The following is a 14,675-nucleotide window of genomic DNA, read 5'->3' on the forward strand; positions in this document are numbered from 1 at the left end:
CCAGACCCTGCAGTTCCCACATCCCTGGGCCTGGGCCTGGCCCCACAACTTCCACCCGAGTCAAATACCCAGAACTCGCTGGGCCTGGTTTCCACGAATTAGCCTCTCTGGCTGGCCAGCCAGCTCCCCTCCCCCCTTCCTGTTTTGAAGTGGCTCACAACCACCCCAGGCAGGGATGCTGGGTAATGTGGTCAGGTGGCTTTCATGTGACCCCCCCCTTCTTCCTCTGCCATCCCTCTAGACCACAGCCACCTTGTTTGTGCAGAAAACATCCCCCCTCCCCCCAGGAGCCCCCTACCTTCATCCGCTCATCGGCATTCACTTTGCTGCCCTGAATCAGCTCCACGCGGAAAGGCTGCTCCAGGGACCACAGGGACAGGGAAGAAGGCTGGGGCGGGCCGGAGGGGGGGAAGCAGGGCCGTCAAAGCAGAGGAATCCAGGGGAGCTCCCGTGGCTAGCGCCCCCGGCCCCTCGCAAGGCCCGTGGCCCCTCGTGGGTGGGGTGAGTGTTGCTGGTTGGGGATGAGGTTCAGGTGCCCGCCCGCAATACCAGCTGCTTTGTCAGAAAACCTGCCATGCAGCTGCCCCAGGACCCCTGAGCTCTGCGGGCATGGCGTTCTGTCTCTTTCTCCAGTACAGGGGCAGGAGGGACATGAGAAGGGCAGCCCGTGAGCCGGGCCTGGGAGCTGCCCCGGGAAGCTCAAACATCACCCGCTGCCCCTGCACACTGGTGTGGTGGTGGCGGGCCAAGCTCAAGGCCCAGCTCTCAACACTGACCCACCAAGGAGCACGAGACAGGGGCCCTGGACCCACTGCCAGCCCGCAGCGTTGCCACTGGGCTCTAGGGTTGGCCGACAAGGGGGAGGAAGGGATGGAGGGGAGGGGAGGTGGAAGGCACCGGCTCACCTTCTTCATGGGAATGGGGGGTGGTTTGGTGCGTGGTTTCTGGACTTGGGGGGCAGGGTCGCTCTGCTCGTCCCGCATGGCCAGGATGGACGAGGAGTGCACCATGGTCAGGTGGGGGGTCAGCCCGCTGTGCAGGCAGCTGCAGATGTACTGCGATGGGGGGTGCAGAGTGAGTGGCCGATGGGGCAGCCCCAACCTTGTCCGGATAAGGGGCTCCCCGATGCTGACCACCGCCAGTCCCAGGCCTCCCAGGCCTCTCCGGCTGACCCTTCTGCCCTCCCCCACTTCCTGAAGTTGGAGCCCTCCTTGTGCCCCTGGGGAGGGCAGCTGAGCAAGGGGACCCCCAAAGTCCCAGCTCCCTACACCCTGCAGGCCCCAGGAGCGTCACCCCTTACCTGGAACTGGCACAGGGGGTAGCTGCCATACAGGTACTCGTGCTTTCCGTTCACCTGCAGCGTGTAGTCCTCGGGCTGCTCCACCAGGGGCTGCCGGAACACGGTGGCCTTCTTCCGGAGCGCACAGGCCATCAGCGCCAGGGGCACGTCCTTGGTGGACACCTGGAAGGTGAAGCTCTCCTGGGGGGAGGAGGGAGGGTCAGCCCTCCACCCTTGTGCAGGGCCCATGGATTCTGGGTTGCAGAGGGTGGCGCTGCCTATTTGTCTGGAATAGCCCCCCCCCCGCCCCCCGAACGTGAGGCAGAGTCTGATGAAGGCACACAGCCAACACCCCGGAAATAGTTATTGAATGAATGAATGGACCCACGACCAAGGCCATCGGGTCGTTCGGCCTTGTCCAACTTGCCTGGTGGGACGTCTGCCCGAGCCCCTCACAGGCATGGGTGCCCCACCAATCCCCCCTGGTGCCCCTGGGAGGAGAGCGAATCTGGGGTGCTGGTGGAGGGCTGGGAAGCCTCACGGGAAGCAGCCCCCTAGTGGGCCCCGGAGCCCGCACGCTGCCAACGGGCTCACCTCGCTGCCCTCAAACTTGACGTTGACCAGGAGGGCCCGGGTGGGGACCCGCACGGTGCCGGCCCCCCAGCTCCGGGCCGAGGGCTCCAGCTGCAGAGGGAAGCTGTACTGAAGCCAGGCCTCCCAGCCCAGCTGCTGCCGGCGGGCGGCCGCCTCCTCGCAGAACTGGCGCATCTTGGTGCGAAAGGCGTTCACTTCGGGGTCATGCAAGGAGTCGAACTCATGGAGGCCTGAGAGGCGGGGAGGCTGGGTCAGCGCGGGGGGCCGGGGGGGCCGGGGGCCGGGGGCCGGGGCAGGCCCCGCCCGCGCGCGGGTCACCTTTGCCGATGAGGAGGCTGATCTGCGAGTTGACCAGCTTCTTCACCCTGTCCCCCTCTCGGGCCACCAGACGCAGCACTGGCAGGAAGGGCTGGATGTCGCAGAGCCGCCGCTGCTCGTCCTCCAGTTCCTGCTGCTCTGCGGTCTGGTTGACGCAGGTGAACACGTAGGCCTCGGGGTCGCTGAGCATGTGGAAGAGTGGCTCATACTGGGCTCGGTGCCACAACACCTGAGGGGACAGTGGCCGGTCAGCCCCTCCAGCCGAGGCGAGCAGGGCCACAGGCAGCCACGAGGTGGCTGGGGCTGGCCTCAGTCAGCCCTGCACGACCCTGACCAGAGGGCAAAGCCAAGATCCCCAAACCCTGTCCTCTCCTGACCCCTTAAGTGATGACCACATGGGACCCCGGGAGTCTCTGTCGCTGCCCTTCTGTGGAGGGTGCCTGATATAGGCTAAAAGCCTGTCCACAGTCTCCCCTGTATGTTACCCTTGAGAGATGGCCGGCCGGACATGACCTCCAGGCACCCCCCAGCTAATCGTTCTGGGGTTCATCACCCTGATTTCCGAATGTTGGCAACGAATTCAGAAAAGCTGAACACATAGAGACAGCTGTCAAACCCTCTATGGGCTGTGTTCAGCTAGGGCGGTCAGTGGGTGCCCTCAGGGCAAGGTGTCCCCAGGGACCCCTGGGAGAGCCATCTAATGGTCAAGCTTTATTGCAAAGGTGTTCACCACTGAGTCACAGAGAAGACAGAAAAAAGAATAGTCCTATTCTTCTTCCATGAGGGATGTATAATTATGGTCCATCAGCACAAAGGGATAGCATGGGGAGCATGACCCAGAATCTAGGGATACCTGTATGAACAGGCACAGAAGGCTCCGAGAGACGTGCTAAGTAGGAAAAAACCCCAAGGTATATAACAGCAGGTATAATTCAAGCCCATTTCTGTAAAAACAACTCGAATAAACATCACAATGAATAGAGACAGGGATTTGACAAAAGGAACTAGGGTTTGCAGGCAAAACCTGGTCCACTCCCAAGTTGCTAGAAGACAGCCATGCCCACTCATTTACATGGAGTCTAAGGCTGTTCTGGACCCACACTGGCAGAGCTGAGTGGTTGCGACAAATACCAGATGGTCAGCCAAGCCTCAAATATTTACCAGCTGGCCTTTCGGATAAAGAAAAGTATGAAGAAACTGAAGGCAAATTGGGGTGTATGCAGGGACCCATGTGTTTTGCATTTCTGTTCTGTTGGAATTGTAGTAGGATGCATGTATGGTTCAGGAAAATCAGATTACCCTTAAATAGAGTTAATCACATGAAAAAGATGTTATAATGTTAACTCAGGAAAAAAAAAAAAAAAAGATCTCAAAGTTCATAATCAGAATTATCACAAAAAACAACACTCCATAGAAAACAGGAAACACCCGAAGTGTTAACTGTGGTTGTCTCATAAGGGCTGGATCACAGGTGATTTTTTTCCTTCTTCTACTTTTTCCTATTTTCCCCAATCAATGCGTCCATATTACTTTTGAAATGGAAAACAAAAAAGAAGAAGAAATTTAATTAAAAAAAAAAAATCTCCCAGGAAGGGGAGACTAAAAAAGCAAAACAAAACCTCAAGGATGATCCACGATCCACTGCTTCTTTCCTTTTTTTTTTGTTCCATTCCCAAGTATAAGCTTTTAAAATTCTGAGCTGAGGTCTTGTCCTCTGGCATGACCCACTAAATCCCACACTTCGCAAGTGGGACGAGCCCGCTGCAAGATCACAAGACATTCTCTGCCAAATACTTTCCAGATGTCTAACCCTTTGACTCAGTAATCCACCCTGAAAATTATTCAACAGAACCCAAAACTATTTCCAAAGATGATGTTTTCTATGATGACAGCTCTACAGAGAAAAGACCGATAAGACTCTTTTAAGTGGCCAGGGCTGGGGATCAGTTCCAGAAATGATAGCATAGTCATGGAGAGAAGAAAAAGCCACCATGGGAACCACAGCCCGAGGCTCCCACTGGAATCTAGAGAGGGTAATCCTGCCCCCATAAAGGGAGAAGCTGAATTCAAAATGCTAGCTGGGCTCTAACTATAAGCTTGCAAACAAATTTTAGATATTATTTATCTTTTGAAATTGGTTTTATAGGATCTCAAATCTGAGCCTGAGCATCTGTCTGTCTGTCTTTCCCTCTGAGTTCCAAGCTCGAAGGTCGGGATCGTACCTTCTTGATGGTGCTGAGGTTGGCATTCCGGGACACAGGGAAGTTCAGATAGACCCCGGTGGGCAACAGGAAGTCAACGGCCACACTCTGATTCTCCTCCTTGGTCCAGAATTCCATGGGGCAGTCAACCCCAGGGGGCATCCTGCTCTTTCACTTCTCAGACCCTGCTTGTCCTGAAAAGGAAGGAAAGGCAAAATGAGGCCTTCCAAGTGTGTGCTGGATGAATTCTTTGAATGGATCCTCTGGAAAGCAGAATGTCAGGACCTTTGGTGGCAGGAGGGTCCGGAAGGAGTCTCTCCCGCGGGTACCTGAGGCTCACCTCCCTCTGGGCCTCATCCTGCCTGGGGTGGCTTTATTGCCCCCCAGACCCCACTTCACCTCTCATCACACCCTGCATCCCTCACCACAGTGGCCCAAATTCAAGACACCAACAGACCCATTCCAAATCATTTTTTCTCAGGAACACATACACGTGGGAGACCCCTCCACGACCACCAGCTGGCGGCCAGAGGCAGGGGATGGCAGGGTCGCTGGTCAGACAACCCAGGACTTGAGAAGGACCAAAGGATGCAGTTCTTGGAAACTTTTTCTTTCTTTCTCTTTCTTTTTCTTTCTTTCTTTCTTTCTTTCTTTCTTTCTTTCTTTCTTTCTTTCTTTCTTTCTTTCTCTTTCTTTCTTTCATATTTTATTTATTTATTTGACACACAGAGAGAGCACAAGCAGGGGGAGAGGCAGAGGGAGAGGGAGAAGCAGGCTCCCCACCGAGCAGGGAGCCCGATGTGGGGCTCTATCCCAGGACCCCGGGATCATGACCCAAACCGAAGGCAGCCACCTAACTGACTGAACCACTCAGGCACCCCTCTTGGAAACTTTCTAACCAGAAATCAAGTGGCTTAAAAATGGCTTTGGCCATCAAACAATTTGTTGAAATAGCTCAATCATACCAACCCCCCCTCAGTCATACCCACTCCTCAGTAACAAAATGCTATAGACACAATTAAAGGTCTTTCGAGTATCTCCCCTCCTCCAGGCTACCACCATCTGGATTCTGGTTGTTTATAATTTCCATGCATGTTTTTATACTTTGATTATACTAATATGTATTCACAAACAATTCCCAATATTTTTGCATGCTTTCAAACTTCGCATGAATAGGGAGTCTTCTGCAACCTGCAATCCACATTATGTTCTTTAGGCTAATCCGAGGGGATACATGTAGCTATGTAACTCCTGAGTTATTTCGCTGTGTCAATAAACCACAATTTATTTACCCCTCCTCTTGTTGATGACCCTCAGGGTTTGTTTCCACTCTTTGGTTATTACAAACAACGCTACAATGTATATCCTTACACACCTCACTTTGTGTGTACGTAGAGCGGGGATGAGTGTTGTCCAAAGAAATACAATGCGAACCACATGCATAATGTCAACGTTGCCAGTAGCCACATTCAAAAGAAGTAAAAAGATAAAAATTAAGTTTAATCATCTATTTTGCTTAACCCAATATATCCAAAATATAGTCATTTCAAAATGTCCATCAACATAGCAAAACTACTAATGAGATATTTTACATTCTTTTGGGAGGGCATGAAGTCTTTGAAATCTGGGGTGCATTTTCACTTAGAGCACATTGCAGCTTGGGTACTAGATTTCCATCAGAAATACCTCATCTATATGTCAATGTCGTACACTTTACAGATGAAAAAGGAGGGCCGCGGACTCAAGTTGCTCCAAATGTACTGAAAAGTTTTCCAAGAAACGAGTTGAGTATCCATTCTTACATTTGAATGAATCAAAATGAAATAAACTGCTTAAAAATGTTATTCCTCAGTCACTCTCCCGCATGTCCAGTGCTCAAGAGAGACACGTGGCAAGGGGCCGCCACGCTGGACCGCACGGGTCCAGGGGAACTGTGGGATCACAGCCATACCTAGGACGGCTCGAACAAGATCCTGAGCTTGGATCTTGTAAGTAAGGCAGTGGTGCTAGAGTTGTCCACCGCTTACTCTCCACATCTCCATCAGCGCTTGGTATTGTCCAATTCACTCATTGCTGCCAATCTGAGGGGCACGGAATGCTCTTTTGTCATTTTAATTTGCATTTCCCTGATTAGCCATAAAATGTTTATCTTCTGCAAATAGCCTGCTTATAATTTTTGCCCATTTTTTCCCTGTGGGGTTGTCTTTTCCTTATTGGTTTATAGGGTTTTTAAAAATATACTCTAGATTCAATTCCCCTGTTGATTAAATGAGCTGAAAATATCTTCTTTTGGTCCAAGTCACCTTTTCACTTTGTTTATGGTGCCTTTTTTTGGTGAGGAAAAGTTTGTAATGCTGATGTAGTCAAATATTGTCCTTTATGTTTTACAATTTTTATTCTTTCAAAAAAGATTTCCTTACCCTAGGGTCCCATTCTCGTAGATTTAAATGACTTCGAAAAATAGTTGAAAGAGATTGTTTAGTTTATGAGAGATATTCTTTTGGGGGCTCTGCCAATAGGGCCCAGACCTCAGCCTTGCAGAAGCGCTGGACGCAGAATCTGCCTGGAGCTGTAGGACATGCGCATCACGCTGGCGCGACCATGTTACCACTGCTGGGATCCACTTCCTCGGATTGTAAAACCACATCCTACTTTGGGTTCCTCTTTCTGAGAATGGCCAGGCCAAAGGCTTTCCTTTTGATTCAAAATGTAGGGGGGGGGGCAGGCAGGAATCCTCGAGAATGCACTTACAATGCTAAATGTGCTTTGGCCACGCTCAGGAAGTCAGGGGCACCTTCGGCCACTCGATCCTGAGGCCAAGATGAGCACATGTAGCATGAGCTCTTGGGACTCCAGCCAAAGGGGCGGTGCCTGAGACAAATGCACCCCCTTGCTCTTCTGCCCCTTCGTGCTGTGGAATGAAGCCTTCAACTACACTTACCCACCTGGGATGCATGGACATACTTTCATGTATAAAGCTCGTGCCTAAGGAAGGAAGACCCAGGATGGTGTTGGCCACACATAATCAAATGCCAGAGATTCGAGAGGAGGAAGCAGGAACCCTCTCTCTCTTTGCGGGCCCAGGACCCAGGTGCAGCTACTCACAAGCCCCAACTCTCTATGAAGCTCAGACTCATCACTCTGCAACGTACGGGACAAAGATGCCAACTAATCCAGGGACTTTAGAACTGCTCCAAGAATGCAAACGGGTACAACCGCTTTGGCAAAGTATCTACTCTTGGCAGTATCTACTAAAACTGAGCACATGGTGCCCTATGACCCAGCAATTAATCGCAAGCCTAGGTATACACTCACCAGAAACATGAGTCCATGTGCAAGAAGAAACACAAACAGGAGTGTCTACAGCACTGCTATTCCTAATAGCCCCAAACTGGAAACTTCCCAGATGCGCATCCGCAGTATAATGGAGAAATAAATAATGGTCTCTTTTTTCCAATGGAATGTTACATAGCAATGAGAATGAACGATCTACAAATACACACAACAGTATAAACGAAGCTCATAAACATGAAGCTGAACAAAAGAAGTCAGGCACAAAAGCCTATGTGCTCATGATTCTAATTATCCAGAGAACACAGGCAGAGCTAATCTATATTGGCAGAGGAAGAGACAGGGGGGACCCCAGAAGGAGGGCAGTTACCCCAGGGAAACGGGTATGAGGGGCTTCTGGGGGCTGGTACTTTTCAGTTTCTTGATCTGGAAGCTGAGGACTTTTCACAAACGCAACACACCCTCAGTTCAAGTGGTTCAGCCAAGTTGATTTCACTCCTGGCCACTGGCATGGCCTGAGCCTCAGGCCCAGCCAATCAGAGCCCTGAATTTCCCACCCCCTCCCACCCCCGGCCGCAGGGATTGGATTGGAACCAGGAAGGGGGTTTGGGCCCAGCCAATCACTGTGTGTCCTCTCCTGGCCACTGATTCCAGGTTGGGCGTGAGAATGTCAAGTCAGTCCAGGGCGTTTGACACCCGGACTTCTTTGGGTACTGCCTCCCGGGGTGGCAAAAAAGAGAGAGTATCCACCTAGAGCTGCTGGTGAGCACCTCCTGCTGCTCTCAGGGGTGAAACCTGATAAAATACCACCACGAAGGAGAGGAGAGCTCAGGTTGGAGGGGTGGGGTCCTGAGGACATCCTCTGAACCCCTGGAGGCAGGCGTGCCTGACGCCACACTCTATCCTTGGACTTTTCAGTTCTTTCAGCCAAAAAAGCCTCCCTGCCTCCCCCCACCCCCATCTTTTTTTAACTTAGTGCAGTTCGAGTTGGTTTTGGGGTTTTTTTTGGTTTTTTGTTTTTAGTTTTTTGGTCACTTGCAGCTGCATGTTCCATTTTAGCTTTTAGTGTTTAGAAGATTCTTTCCTTGGAACTTGGCCTGCCTCTAGGAGCCAACCCTGATCTTTGTGTTGTCATCTAGAGGTACCGAGAGCTGTCTGTCATCTGATGGCTCTTTCTGCTGGATGATGGCCTCAGTACCTCTGGCTGTTCTCCCTATAACACAGTTTTTAGACTCTTCCCAAAGTTCGGTACTCTGAGAAAACAAGAGGTTGCTGTGGATGGGGCCTGACAGGCCAACTGTAGAAGAATGTTCTGGGTACCAGACTCCCATTGCTTAGCCTAATAAAAGCATATCAGCCCCTTTCCCCCAAGAAAGTTCTTCAGTGGTCATATCACTGAGCTCATTGGCTGCCAACCTTCTAGCTATTTCTCCCAGGAAGCCAGGTTCTCCCAATGAATATCCTGAATCTGAATGCAGAAATTCACTATTACTGTTGGTGATTTCATCTCTTGGAAATAATTGGCACCCATGTATTACTGGATTTGATATTTTGTACATACGACTCAGTCTGAGATACACTAGTTTAAACTATTAAGTGCCAAGAGTGGTGCAAGGGGGAGACACTAATACCCAAGCCCAGAGTAGGTAGGAAGAACGATCACACCTTATAGCAACACGGTTAAGACAGCGTGCTAAATGGTGATGTAACGGAGAGCAGCCTACTCCCTGTGGGGAGGCCAGGAAGAGCCCCTCTGAGAAGAGGGTACCAGAGCAGAGGACAAGAGTGGGCCAGTTGTGTCCAGAGCAGACGGAAGGCAGGCCACCGCCACTGGAGCGTATGGGTGGGGCAGGGAGGGGAGGACATAGGACGAGAGGGGCTGAAGAGGTCAGCAGGGACCAAGGTTTGTGGAGTCTTTACAGGGGAGACACCTGGGTGTCACTCAAAGAGTGATGGGCAGTCTTAGCAAAGGAGCCATGGGACCCGATTTGCACCTAAAATGATGCCACTGGCTCAGTGTGGAAGGACTGGAGAGAAGCAAGCATGCCCATGGGGAGTGGGGTGGGGGGCTCATGCCCCAGGGGATGAGAAAGGCAGGGAATCAGGATATATTTAGGAGCTTGGCGGATGAGATGGGAAGTCGTGGGGGAAGAAGTAAGGATGACAGCTGGGTGCGGGCTTGGGAGACTGGAGGGGTGGGGGAAATGCACCGAGATGGGGGAAGTGTGAGGGAGAAACAGATTTGGGGGGCAACAAGACGGCAAGAGGTCCATTCCAGACACAGTGAACCTGAGCTGCTTAGTGAACAGCCCTGTGACGAGAGCCGAGGAGCAGCCCCGAGTGTGGCGCCTAGGGGAGAGGTCTTTGCGGTTCCCAAGGTATAACTGGGGGTCAGCAGGCTCCCCACAGAGAGAGGTGAGCTGGCCTGGAGACAGAGGGTAAGCGAGGGCCAGGACCACCTCAAGGCACTAGAGGCATCAGCCCAAGATGAACCATGAGCCATCCTTCCTTGCTCTGAGCCAGCCCGACTCTTGCGGCAGGCTTCCCTCTCTGTCCGCATCCAAATCATGAACACAGTATCAAAGGAACTGGACAAGCGGGAGCACAATCCTGCCACGTCCCCACTCTGGCCAGCGCCATGCATAGAACGGCCGTGTGATGGTGGAACCCCCCCAGCCGTGGGGCTCTGTCCCTGAGCGCCCCAGCCCTCGGCCGGCTGTCCTGAGATGCGCCCAGTTAGCCGTGCTCCCTCCGGCCCGAGGTCGGAGCGCAGTTCCTCGGGTTGCCCATGTCTGAGTCCCGAGCAGCCGGGAGAGGAGTTTCTCCCCAGAGTCCATAACAGCATGTATGCTACCTCCGTCCTTCCCAGCCGGCCGCAGAGAGTGTTTCCGGGGCCTTAATTTCTTTCTCTCTCCCTCTCTTTTTTTAATGCAGTTTATTTTTATTTTTTTTTAGAGTGGGGGGCAGAGGGAGAGAATCTTAAGCAGGCTCCACGCCCAGCGCAGGGCTCGATCTCACGACCCTGAGATCATGACCTGAGCCAAAATCAAGAGACACTTAACCGACTGAGCCACCCAGGCACCCCAACAGCCCTAATCTATTTCTAAGAGAGGAGGGCAAGCGAGGGATGTGGCATCCACATCCACAGCCACAGAACAGCCACAGTGCTTTCATCAGCCTGGGAAGGAAGTGGCAGCCCATCGACTAGTCCGCCTCCCCGGCTGGAGGACCTGCTGGCTGGTGGCCTGTGCCGAGCTCAGGACCCCTGAAGCCTCCCTCTCGTTTCTTTGAGGTTCCACCGTGTCAGGGCTGTGAGCTGGTATCTGGCTCCTGGGTCTGCTAGGGTTCCACGTCTCTCTCGCAAGTGTGGCGGACACTCTGAGCAGGAACCGCTGCCCACCATTTGTCAATGTAAAGACAGGCTTTTCGGTGCTCGAGTCACATGCCCCGGGGAACAGCTTCCCAAGGGAACACATGAGTCACTCTCAGCGGGCTCGGTGCAGGGGACAAGCAGCAGGGAGAAGGGAAGCTGTATCCTGCTTATCTGAGCAATAAACATTCTCCTCCCTGAGGGTGCCCTGAGCAAGACAGGCCTCGTAGGTCCCCCTGGGTCGTTGTTATGAATCCGTCTATAGAGAGACATGCTCTGTTCTTGTAACTCTAGGACAAAACATCTGCTCAAAACCCGGATTTCAGAGCTGAAAGTTACCACCCCAATAGCTCAAGAGGAGTCTCAGAACGTCTCAAAGGTGGTTACACACATTATCCAATATCTACCATCAACCCAGGCTCGGAGGATACAAGACCAGCAACCACTGGGACAAGGGACAGCGAGCCATACGGGCAGGCCTTCTGCACCATGCTGGACAGAGCAGAGTCCAGTCAAGCTTCCTGACCTGGGCTGATTTTCAGGTGCTTCTCAGCCTCAAAAAGTCATTCTAAGAAGTGTTCTGTTTCCCACACTCTCCTCTGTGGAGAATGAAGTGGATGCTTTTCCTGTTGCCTAACTTATGTGGGAAGTGGGTGCAGGTGGGCACTTCAGAGGTGAATTCCGAAGATGCTTTACCCAGAGGTCCCACTTCCCACCGGAGCTCCTGGATGTTTGCCTTAAAGGAGCCTTCTAGAAACCACCCCTGTTCTGGCATCCAGGGAAAGCCCAGAGACGATTCAATAACCACATCCTCCTGGAGACCCTTGGGAAAAAGGACATAATGGGCCCCCCTTCAGCCCAGGAGGCTGCAGGCTGCAAGTTCTGTTCATTCATTCATTCCGCAAATATTTATTTGAGCATCAGGGAATGTGCCCATCGGGAATGGAACAGGCACCATCCCTGATCCTACAAAGTTTTTAGTCTAACAGGAGGAAATCAGAAAAAGAAAAAGAATAACAAACAAGATGACATCAGATAAGGAAAGAGTTGGAATGGAATAAAAAGGGCTTTGCAGGGAGGGAGGGTCTCCTTTGGACGGCAGGTCAGGGAAGGGTGCTCAAGTGAGGTCATATTGGAGTTGAGGCCCAAAGAATGAGAAAGAACAGGCAAAGATCCATGAAATAGGATTCAGGCAGCTGGAACAGGAAGTGCAAAGGCCCTGAGGCAGGAGACCACGTACCTGGAGTCCAGGACCCAGAGGGGAGATGACTGGGAGAGGCAGTGAGGCCGATCCTGCAGGGCTTTGTAGCCACAGTGTGGAGCCAGATTTTGTTATCACTGCAATGGGAAGCCACTGGAGGGTTTTAAGCAGGAGACTGATATGGCCTGAGTTTATGCTTGACAAAAACTGCTTTGGCTGCTGTGAGGAAGATGGAAGTGAGAGAGGCAAGAATGAGGTGGGAAAGCAATCAGGCCAGGGCCCCAGGCAAGAGCTGACAGGGCGAGATTAATGAGGGAAAACTTGGGCCCTACCTGCCACAAAACGCCCCAATCCTCTGCTCTTAACAGCTGAGGATCAGGCATTCTAGCACCCCAGCCTTGAAACTCCCCGTCCCTAAGAACCTTCTTGACAAAGAACTGAAGCTATAGACCAGATGGAAAACGGACTGGCCCAGGGTCCCCCCAACAGGTCCAGTTTTAGGACAGGTGAGCTATTCTCCCAAAACACAAAACCCTTCCTGAGGCCCGCGTCAGTGTGTCCCTCCCGGAGATCTGGGGGTAGCAGCATCCTCCGTCCCTGGTGGACACCCCAGTTGGTGGGGCAGAGTCTGCACCACAGCAAAGGAACGGCAGAGCAAAAGTGGCCTTGCCCTGCAGACGGTGTCCAGTGGTGGCCAGGTGAAGGAGGAACCTGTCCCCAAAAATGGAATGGGAGGGAAATCTCCAGAAGCCAGCGGCCAGCCAAGTAGGACATCCCCAAAACCATGCCCAGGACTAGGAAGGAAGGGCCTGTCTGGAGGGTGGTCTGACACCCCAAGCTCCCACCACAGGAGGAAAAGGGATGAGACGGGTGAAGGCCGGGGATGGATGAAATAAAGTGACATGAAATCCTGCAAAAGGCATCCCGATGTCTGCTTGGCAGGTAAGCTGAGGACATGAGCTGCCTTACTCCATGTCTATCCGCTGCTGCCTCCCCCTGTTCTTTCTTTGTTTCTTCTTCTTTTTACTCTCTCCCACTTTTTTTTAAAAAAGATTTTATTTACTTATTTGAGAGAGAGAGCATGAAGGCAGGGCAAGCAGAGGGAGAGGGAGAAGCAGGCTTCCCGCGGAGCAGGGAGCCCGACACGGGGCTCGATCCCAGGACCCTGGGACCATGACTTGAGCCGAGGGCAGACGCCCAACGACTGAGCCCCCCAGGCGCCCCATACTCTCTCCCATTTTAAATGTGTCTCCCTTGAAGCCATATTATTTAACAGAGTGGTAACTTTTATTTTGAATATTTAAAAATGAAGAAAAAGTCCTCAGTGGAGGAAAACCAAATAGACAAATAGACATCGAAGAATGAGGGGCAAAGATCTCTGGAAATTCTGTTCTATAAAAAGAGACAGAGGGAGAGAGAGAGACTCCTGACTTCTTCTGCTGTCATCAGAAGAATGAACAAACTATCCTACCAAAAAAATTCTATCCCGACTATCCCCTATGATGCTCAGTTCATGGCCCACCCAGGGAGGCCATAGGCCTGCACCCAAGGGGAAAATCCCCTGCCACTACCCATCAAAATCAAGAGAAAGATCCATGGTCTCAGGTCTGGCAATTTGGGGAATTCGGGGATCGTCCTAAGGAAGCAATGCAAAAGAAAAAATATGTGCAAAGCTATATGTACAAAGATATTCATTTGTGGTATTCACGGAAGTAGAAAATCACAAAATAACAGGGAAATTATGATAACTGACTTAACAGGAGTGAAGACAGTCATTACAATGGCACGTGTGTAGAATACAGAGCAATGCAAATATTCCCCCCATGAAATGGAACCCAAAAATGCCCCTCCACTTGGCCATGGCAACATCTGTCTATGGACAAAACATTTCAGAAAGGGTAGAGAAAATGAAAACAGCTATAACATGGGTGGATATGGATGCTATAATAATGATTTCAAAATGTTGTTATCTATGAAAGTTAGGCAAGCACACGGTTTTAAAAATTAATTAAAGCTAAGCTTTTTGCAGCAAAAAAAGGAGCAGCCCCGTGCCCTGCACATCCAAACCTCCACCCCCCGATTGCAGGTGTTTCTTTGGGTATTTATCTCTGATTATCTAAATAATCGATTTAGGCGGGTATTTCTCGATTTTCAACTATTAACTTCTGATCTTAGAAGATGAGTTTGGGCCTCCTGCACACACACACATCCTCTGAACACAGCTATGTGATCATTTTTTTGTTAATCAAACTTGAGGATGCCTGGGTGGCTCAGTTGGTTAAGCGTCTGCCTTCGGCTCGGGTCATGATCTCGGGGTCCTGGGATCGAGCCCCAAATCGGGCTCCCTGCTCGGCGGGGAGTCTGCTTCTCCCTCTCCCTCTGTGCTCTCTCTTTCTCAAGTAAATAAATAAAATCTTAAAA

The 14,675-nt window shown here is 51.6% G+C and overlaps 1 protein-coding gene across 4 annotated transcripts in view; it reads right to left on the reverse strand.

Moving 5' to 3' along the window:
• The window catches only part of PIK3CD (phosphatidylinositol-4,5-bisphosphate 3-kinase catalytic subunit delta), a 48,162-nt gene that overhangs the window by 8,518 nt on the left and 24,969 nt on the right, over positions 1-14,675 (reverse strand). For all 4 annotated transcript variants that reach the window (XM_045898748.3, XM_064589958.1, XM_045898749.3 and 1 more), the window contains 6 exons: positions 4,414-4,586; positions 2,192-2,420; positions 1,874-2,103; positions 1,301-1,480; positions 906-1,055; positions 299-388 (listed from right to left, as the gene is read on the reverse strand). In XM_045898748.3, the coding sequence (XP_045754704.1) occupies positions 299-388; positions 906-1,055; positions 1,301-1,480; positions 1,874-2,103; positions 2,192-2,420; positions 4,414-4,554 (1,020 nt within the window). In that variant the 5' untranslated portion in view covers positions 4,555-4,586. The remainder of the gene's footprint in view (positions 1-298; positions 389-905; positions 1,056-1,300; positions 1,481-1,873; positions 2,104-2,191; positions 2,421-4,413; positions 4,587-14,675) is intronic.

This window comes from Mirounga angustirostris, unplaced genomic scaffold, assembly GCF_029215605.1.
Source record: "Mirounga angustirostris isolate CCGP_5_RB_7025 unplaced genomic scaffold, mMirAng1.0.hap1 SCAF_4, whole genome shotgun sequence".
Classification (NCBI taxonomy): domain Eukaryota; kingdom Metazoa; phylum Chordata; class Mammalia; order Carnivora; family Phocidae; genus Mirounga; species Mirounga angustirostris.